At 33.2% G+C, this 9,249-nt stretch overlaps 1 protein-coding gene across 1 annotated transcript in view; it reads left to right on the top strand.

Moving 5' to 3' along the window:
• LOC117107065 (nucleolar protein 14-like) overlaps positions 1–8,038 on the top strand; it is a 21,849-nt gene extending 13,811 nt beyond the window's left edge. The window contains exons 13-18 of the mRNA XM_033248590.1: positions 2,831–3,047; positions 4,440–4,575; positions 5,548–5,712; positions 6,298–6,473; positions 7,392–7,617; positions 7,766–8,038. Of these exons, the coding sequence (XP_033104481.1) occupies positions 2,831–3,047; positions 4,440–4,575; positions 5,548–5,712; positions 6,298–6,473; positions 7,392–7,617; positions 7,766–8,023 (1,178 nt within the window). The 3' untranslated portion in view covers positions 8,024–8,038. The remainder of the gene's footprint in view (positions 1–2,830; positions 3,048–4,439; positions 4,576–5,547; positions 5,713–6,297; positions 6,474–7,391; positions 7,618–7,765) is intronic.
• Positions 8,039–9,249: the final 1,211 nt, after the last annotated feature.

The raw sequence follows: 9,249 nt of genomic DNA on the forward strand, positions 1-9,249 counted from the left end.
AGGCTTAATGACTGAGCGATTTGTGACACTCAGTGGTGTATCTAGGCAGGTTCCCTTTTCTTATCTTTCCTTATTTTTCTTATGTTACCAATTTCTTTCTTTCCCTTTTTCTTTTACAACATGGGTTCTTCGGTTATAATACTCAGTTTATGCCTGGCTCAAGTATTTAATTTTACAAGCATATTCAGATACAGATTGCCATGCATAATTACATAACATGACAAAATTAGAAATGGTTGTAACAATCTTTGCAATATTGTAATCTGTTGTATTGTTAATTTAATTCCAAGCTTAATGTAAAAATTGCTGTATGTGACTACCTTAAGGGCATTTACTTTAACAATACATGCAGACTGTTTAATAGCAAACACGTTTGAATAAAATTTTGAGACAACCAATAGATAAAACATTACTTTGCATGGTTAAAATCAGAAAATATAGTACATAAAGAAATACACAATTAAGTCATTTGACTGCATATATAAACAGTGATGTGTATCATCAACGTTCCAGTATTGATCGCAAAGTGAAACATGTTTTAAACTAATTGTGAAGCACTTTCACAAATGTATCCCAATAGAGTGCGACACAATTATTTGCCTAGAATTACTGGCGCAGTCTTCAGCAAGGCTGTAAAAACTAAAAGGCTTGGTGCACAAAAAAATCCCAAAAATTGTTTTAAAAACAAAGTCAAAGTCAAGTTGTTATCCAATGTTTTGGGCCAAAAATAGCACAATATGCTTGTGTTCACATCAAGTGCACGCATACAATGCTACATGTACGTCTTTGTTCATGCAGCTGGTTTGAGTAAGAGTCGAGCTTCTTTCATGTGTTTACAATATTACTTCTTATTTCGCCACTCCCCCCGTTCTGCTTCTTCTGTAGATCATGCACCTGTAGGTGCATGATTATCTTACTTTTTTTCTTGGCGCTGTTACTCCCATTGTTTACATCCAGAGTCAAACTCAATAGCTGTCAGACTTTCCCTGTCAGATTAGACAGTAAGTGTTTTACCTAAATCATGGATGGATTTAGGGGGTGGGGGTGGGCAAGCAAAAAAAAAAAAGAAAGAAAAAAAAATTGATAGCCCAAAATGAGGTTATTTTGGGCATCTAGAAGACACAGTTGCTGTGGGGGTATGCCCCAGACCCCCTAGGGTGGTGTTATCTCGATCAGCCCCCACTTTCAGACATCTCTAGATCCACCCCTGTAAATTATTTTTAGTGTTGAACGTATCACATTATTTTCTTATTGAAAAGTGTCATTTCTTCTCTTTAATAATCATTTATTATCACTCAGAGATGTCACCACGCTGGTCGGCGGTGGACGGGCCTGTCCAGCACTCAACATTTCCGACCAGGATTTACAGGCTCCCGACCACCACTATTATTTCAACAGTTTACAAATTGTAACAAAATAGTTAGTTTACCTAAACACAATAGACAAGCTAAATTGATAGATAAAGACAAGAAGAATACAATAAATGTTTCCGTGGTTACGTTAATTGTAACAGAATACTGCACTGCCCTGCTATTCATCGCTAACTGAACAGCTTAGGCCCAGTTGAGTCATAGCAAACGTCGTGGGCCGGCATGACACGGTTGCTGTACACATTCAAAGGTTAAAGCTGAAATCATGACCATTCAAGTGTTTTATTATGATAGCATGATCCGAGGCAGGAAGATTATTAAAAATTTACGAAACCTGATTTATGTTTTATATCTTTACTTTGTTTTCATTTTGTATTAGTTATAATTGATATATAATGTGTGTAAATAGACAAGAAATAAATAAATGCACATGAATCAGTGACATACACAATCATCGTGGTAATCGTCAAACATGTGAAATTACGGCAAACAATGCGGCTGAGTACAGTCGGATCGACGCTTTGTCGCCGGGATTTGTTCATTATTATTATATAAATTATTATATATATATAAAACAAAGCATGTCAACTATTGAATTTAATTAGGCCTACAGTAAGTCTCATCTTCATCTGTTTTGTTGCATTCCTCAAATTCTGGCCTAGGCCTACCTGGGCCTAGCCTAAAAAAATCGCATCAGCTAGCCTTGGGCCTGGCCTGCTTGACTTAGGCCTTTTGGTTTTTAAGAGCTTCCACGAATACGGCGAGCCCCCCGCCCCCCTGGGAAAACGCGGAATGATCGCCGACTGACACTCCAAAAAGCTGGTGACATCCCTGATCACTGCAGAAAAAAAAATGCTGTGAACATTTTTGGAATTGCTACACAAAGCCAAAAGTGCAAAGCACTTTTTGCTACACACAAAAATTGCTGGCAATCGAACACTGATCAACAAAAAATATCTGTGTTATTAAGCTATTAAATTTCATGATTTCATTATTATTGTTCTGATTGACTGAAAAATACAAAGAGGTTCCTAATCTGCAGAAAGAAAAAAAACATGTTTCTGTAACATCCTTTAGGCAATGAGAATTACTATGTTAGGGTAATAAATCATTTGTAATAGATTTTTACTTACTGGTATAAACAGACTCATCATGCAATTCATCAAAATGATGAAATAAAATCTAAATTTAGAATTTAAATGCAAAATTGCAAGACAACATCAGTAATTTAAGAAACTTGTTTCCTGCTTATGTATCGTACATTTAAAAACTGGAATCCTTTTAAAAAAGAGCTTAAATCCTTAAGATGTCAATTTTTCTCACAACTAATTCTAAAATCCTTAATTCTCAAAAAGAAAAGACTTTAGTTCTGTAATAAGAACATACTTGCTGCTGGGAGAAAAAATAATGTGAAGACTTTTAATTCAATTGTGTTCTTCATGTTTTATTCGATCTTAAAGCTCCAGAAACCTATGAAGAGTTTGCACACATTATCGATGGTCACACTACCCAGGATGTACGCACCATCATTGAACGTATCAGAGCCACCAATCATCCTAGTCTAGCAGAGGGAAACAAACAGAAACTGGAAGAGTTTTTTGGTCATCTCCTTGTTCATTTTTGTGAAGTTGCAAGTGACGAACAGCTTAACATTCCCCTGTTAGATATTTTGACAAAGTAAGTGGGCTTATAAATTTGTGGTAAACTAAAAACCTCTTCATTGCAGGATTTTAAACCGATAACTCTGGGACATAATAACAATCTTTAATTACCATGATTGAAATTTTCTATATTTTTTTTGGCATTTTCTACCATTATAATAATAATAATATAGAAATTTATATAGCGCCTTTTGCCAAAGGATACAAGGCGCTTAGAAAAGGTTTATAGTAGGAAGAGGATTATTTAGGAAATAAATGAGCTTTTAAGAGTTTTTTGAAGACTTCAGTACTACAAGCATTTCAGATGGAAATAGGAAGATTATTCCACAGTTTTGGAGCAAAGGAAGAGAAAGATTTATCACCAGCAAGTTTGTTGGATTTGGGAACAGATAGACAGGAACCGGAAACAGAACGGAGAGAATAGGTAGAGGTTAGGAAAATCAACAGGCAAGAGATATAACTAGGATTGGAGGACTGCAGTGTATTAAATGTCAGCACTAATATGCGGAACAGGATTCTCTGTGACACTGGAAGCCAGTGGAGATGATTAAGAAGAGGAGTGATGTGACAATATTTGGGTCTGCAACATACAAGGCGAGCACACTTATTTTGAAGTTTCTGAATACGACTTAAATTATATTTACTGATACCATAGAGTAGTGAATTACAGTAGTCAAGCCTGGAGAGTAATAGGGCACGAACAACATTATGACAGGTTTCAAAATCAAGAAATTTGCGGATGCGGGACAAACAACGAATCTGCCAATTTATGGACTGAGAAAGGTGTGTTATATGAGCAGTCATATTCATTTCATGGTCGAAAACAACCCTGAGATTTCTGATAGTTGGTGAGTGTCTAATAATGTGACCGTCAAAATGGAAGACAAGATTTTCAAGGATTTTATAGTGATAATTTGAAGAAGCAATGAAGAATTCAGTTTTGCCACTGTTAAATATCAGTTTATTATGGATCAACCAGGATTGTAAATCGGTGACGCATTTAGATAATCTAAATAAACAGCAAGCAGCGTCACCAGGGGTGTTTGGGTTAAAAGATAGGTACAGCTGAACATCGTCAGCATAGATATGATACAAAATTGAATGCCGATGGATAATGTCACCAACGCAATGAATGTACAAAGAGAAAAGCTGAGGACCAATAACAGAGCCCTGAGGGACTCCGAAAAGAAAATACAATTTTTTCCCACCCTCTTCTGCACATCTTAAAAAAAGACAAGATTTGTAAAGAAGGTATTAAAAAAGTCTCTCCTTATGTAGGGAAAAGAATTAAAAAATGATTGTTTTTTGAAAAATACTTGGTAAAGCAATGTGTGTCTTTTTTCAGAAACTTTTTTGATTACAGTGAAATGTTGGCTACATTTAGTGCTGTACATTTTTTTTTTACTAGACATCTTTATGAATTAGCGCAGATGTCACCAGGTAATGCTGGTAGGTGTGTTCATGACCTGATTAAGGACAGGTACGAGGATTTCAAAGGCACCACAGAGGGCAAAGGAAGGATACCTTACCCCCAACCTGATGTGGTGAGTTATGTCAAAATCGCCTCATTTCGAGAGGTAGCCTATTCTCACTGTCATATTTCCAGTCAGTATTACATTGAACTGGTTTTTTATCATCATTAATTCCATCACATTTTGTAAAGTCCCATTAAATATGTACTGTCCGCTTGACCTAATAAAATTAAACAATAAAATTCAATATTTTTATTACTTATTCATATTTTAAAATTAAGTAATATTTGCTTCAATTTTGTTCTTTCAAATTAACAGACAATAGTAATACTGCTCCTATATTATTTGCAGAGACACATAGACTGATTAAATCTATTTGATGAATTGATCCATTTAATTATTATTTTATTTATTTCTTCTTTACCCTGGGTAACCTGGGTTGCCTGAATCAGTGTTAAAGTATTGTTATCCTTCACTGGGCCCAGCAGCACATACAATAATATGCAATCAAATGACAAAAATCAGGATAAAACTACAAAGGCAATCAATAAAGGCTATAAATTCACAACAATAATATTAATATATAGCACGAAGATGTTTTTCGCTGCTTTTCATTGCAACTGCATCCATTCTTCCATACATTATGTTGATTTGCCTTGTGAATGTTTAATGGCCAGTGGTGTTATGTTTTTCGTTCCCCAATTTCCTTTGACATTGGTGGGCGGACTGCATGCTGGTTCTTCTTTGTAAATTAAATTAAAAGAAGTAATAATAGAAATAATAACAATAATAATTATTATATAATAACAACATTAATAATTACGTGATAATATGATAAATATAACTATATAATAATAATAATAATAATAATATAGTTAAAAAGTCTGTAAATTATTTTATGTTTGTCTTTGGATGTTAATTGCTTATTTTGACTTTTTTCAATGAGATTTTCCAAGATTTTATTTGTCTCCGTTAATTTATTTTTTCTTCGTTTTCATATGCCATCAGAATATAAACTAATTTTTCTGTCTTTTATGTTTTCAGCTCCTATGTTTTAAGTTGATATCAGTCATTTTTCCAACCTCTGACTTTAGACATCCTGTTGTCACGCCAACACTATTATTTATGGGTAATATTTTGTCAAGGTGCTCAGTACATGACTGTCATGATGTTGCCATTGGGTTGTTTATGTGCAATTTATTCTTACAGGTAAAGGAATCTAAAATTTAAAACATGTTTTTTATTGAATTACCTTATTATAAAAGAAGAATAATGATGATGATTATGTTGATGGTAATGTTATATATTTGATATGTAAATAATATATGAAAATTTATATGAATGAATTATAATGAGTGAAGGCGCTACTTTAGTAGTATTTATCTGTCCGACATAAAAAATACATCAGAAATTTGTTTGTTTTTTACACTCTACAAATCTTCAATACAACATAATATAGACAAACAGAATACAGGTTCAGAAAAAAAAATACAAAAAACATCAACATCATTGCTGGTAAAATTACTGTACAATTATAATTGTATAGATTACAAGAAAACATTTTTTTAATATAATTTTTTATTTATTAATTTTTGCATACCTGTATTTTTGCATAACTGTATATGTACAGATAGATAATCTTTTATCTTAATTATATGTTATATATTACAATTTTACTAATAAATTACAGTATCATAGTTATTTTCATATCAAACTTGGCAAGCTACTCCCTAATTATGAGTACGTTATTTAATGTCTTCTTTAATTTTTTAATTTTTTTTTTCATCTTTTCAGTATGTTTCTCTGTGTAAACGATTTGTCCCAGAAGTGATCAATTACTTGCATGGAATTTTGTTTCTTGCAAAGGAGAAGAATCCAAATAGGATATCGCATCATGTGATACCTCCGTTTAAACCTGTCGGAAAATTCACAGATATACTTCAACTAAAAGAAAATGCAGGCCAGATAAAGTAAGTACAGTACAATATATTCTATATTATTTCAATTACATTGAAGTTTATTAGCTCTTTGATGAGGAGCTTTAGTAATACCAGGCTGATTGATTAATAGATCTTTTTTGTAATTTGCGGCCATGATTGATTAATAGATCTTTTTTTGTAATTTGCGGCCATGATTGGTTAATAGATCTTTTTTGTATGGGCTTTTTGTGCTGATGGCTTAATAGACGTATATGCAGGAAATTCTGTACACATAAACTAGAGGTGATTTCCAACAAACGTTCATTGCCCTTTTTTGAGTTGGACCCCAGGATGCCCCATACACCTACAAAACAAAACAGGGGTTTCAGCAAGGACTGTACATTACTGCCATTACCTGAAATAGGACACGTTTTTTTTTCTTTTTTTTTTTTTTCTTTTTCAATTTTAAGACATTTTATTTTTTCAATTTTTAAGACATTGTAATTTTGTACAAATGAACATTCTAATTATTTAAAAATTTCTATCTTACTCATCGGAGCTTTTCAGATTATGAGACTTTGTTTTTCCTTCTATTATTAACCATCGCATCTATATTTTTGGTTTGTACATTGTTTTTTTATCTATGGTTAATGATTATAATACAGTAGAACTTCTCCTTTGGGATGCCCCTATGAAGGGGACATATCACTATGAAGAGGACATGTTTCCATTAAACAAAGGGAAATATACTACACTATATAATACACTACAGCCAGGCCCTATTAAGGGGACACAAGGCAACAGAGACACTTTCAGATTCATATTTATTCACGGATAAGGGTACCCCTATTCAGGAGACACCCTTATTAAGGGAACACTTTTTTGGTTCCGATGGTGTCCTCTTAATAGGAGTTCTACTGTATAAAATAAAAAATAGTGTTATTTACAGTATTTTCTATTCTTTCAAAGGGCTCTTGAACCATTCCGACTATCTACCGCTCTCTGTAGGGAGAGTTCCGAGAAATTAGAAACAGATCAGTTTAGGGTCAACGCTATTGCTCTTTGCCTTGAGTTGGTTCAGAGTTTTGCCATTCTGTACGAAGACCTGCCAAGTTATCGGGAAATTTTCCTGACCATCAAAGAATCATGCTGCTCACAAGACATTCCGTGGGATGTTTATCCAGTTGAAGTTAAGGTGATTTACATAATCGCGTTTAAATTTGCATGTATTGCAAAGTGTATTTGAATCAGTGTATTTTTGTTTTTAATCCTAATACCTAAATTAAATCACACTTATAACCAATTATGTATGTATTAATTGTTTTGGCAAATAATTTTTTTAGGAATTACGAGATCAAGTGGTTAGCCGACTTTCAAAACAGGATGGACAGTTAAGACGCCCTTTAACCTCCGCAGAGAAGACTGTTCCGATGTTGAAAATGTTTGAGCCAAAGATTGATGAAAGGTTAGTAAATTTATATCCCTTGATTCATCTAATGTTATTTTCATACATCTCAATAATTGACCTTTCGAATTTGTCAATCAAACCAGACATTTTGACCAATCAGAAAGTTCTATTTATTAGGCATGTTCAGGAATAAGTGCATTACCCCACAAAGAATAATCCAGCTTCTGCTACATCACATGCAATAGATAGCATTCTCTCATTTTTTTTTTTAATTGCCCTAACAATTTTTTTTTTTATTCTTTAGATAATATTAATGAATTTAAAGGCTTAACCAAAAACCATTTAACGTCTTAGAAATTTTCATAAGGGAAAAATTGTGATATATATAAAGTGAGGCAGTATAATGAAATATACTGTACACATTATTAATACTGAGATTGCTCACTCCATTCATTGTGAAATTGATTCTAGTGCAACACATTTAATCCTACATAATAATAATAACAATGATGATAATAATAATAATGATAATAATAGTATTAATAATAATAATAATAATAATAATATTAATAATAATAATAATAATTCTTTATTTGTTCTAATTCTACTTAATTGGAAACTGCAAATTTGGGCTGTCTGATGGGGACCTGAGGCAGCCACATGGCAGCACCACCGGTTTTAACTACAACATATAACGGACACATACGGATACAAACATCGACCCTAACCCACAGAATTCTCAATATAAGGGTTGTTTGAGGAGCCAAACAATCAGACTCGATGCTGGCCTGGTTTAACCAGTGTCTTAAGCACAAGAAGCAGGAACAATAAATCTTAGCCAGCCACTCCGCTCAATGTTAACCATTTCGCTTAACTGCATTCAGCTTTTGAAACATACCAGTTTCAAATAATCTATTCACTTCCTCCAATTGATTTTGACATTGCAGTCAAGCAGTAAATCATCTTTTATCTCGAAAATTGAAATCCATATTAAAAAATTGTCATCTGGTATTATAGGAAAATTTTTTTTTTTTTTTTTCTTTCTACCAATTAGCTGCTTATCATAGCAAAGGTTTTCCATAACTGCTACTGTCACTTTCTTTATTAGAATAAATATAAAAAAATAAAAAATGAAAACCAAAAAGCACAACTTAAACATTAAATGCAAATTAGGTGAGAATAAAGCCATTTAGAGAAGCTGCCTATTCTTCAGATTTGCTCCAAAAACAGTTAGGTGTTGCTTCCGTTTCTTTTTGTCGGACCACAGAAAGGAGGTCTTTAATCGGAGGGGTTATAGAGAGACCTGTTTTGCTGATATCCTAGCCTTTATCCTGGAGTACTGTCGAAGTGTTTTTATATTTTTATCTCGTGTGCATATTGAGTGGCAACAGATGAAATGGCTGTCTCTTATACCCATCT

This window comes from Anneissia japonica, unplaced genomic scaffold, assembly GCF_011630105.1.
Source record: "Anneissia japonica isolate Jap-2015-1 unplaced genomic scaffold, ASM1163010v1 scaffold288048_len465947_cov159, whole genome shotgun sequence".
Taxonomy (NCBI): domain Eukaryota; kingdom Metazoa; phylum Echinodermata; class Crinoidea; order Comatulida; family Comatulidae; genus Anneissia; species Anneissia japonica.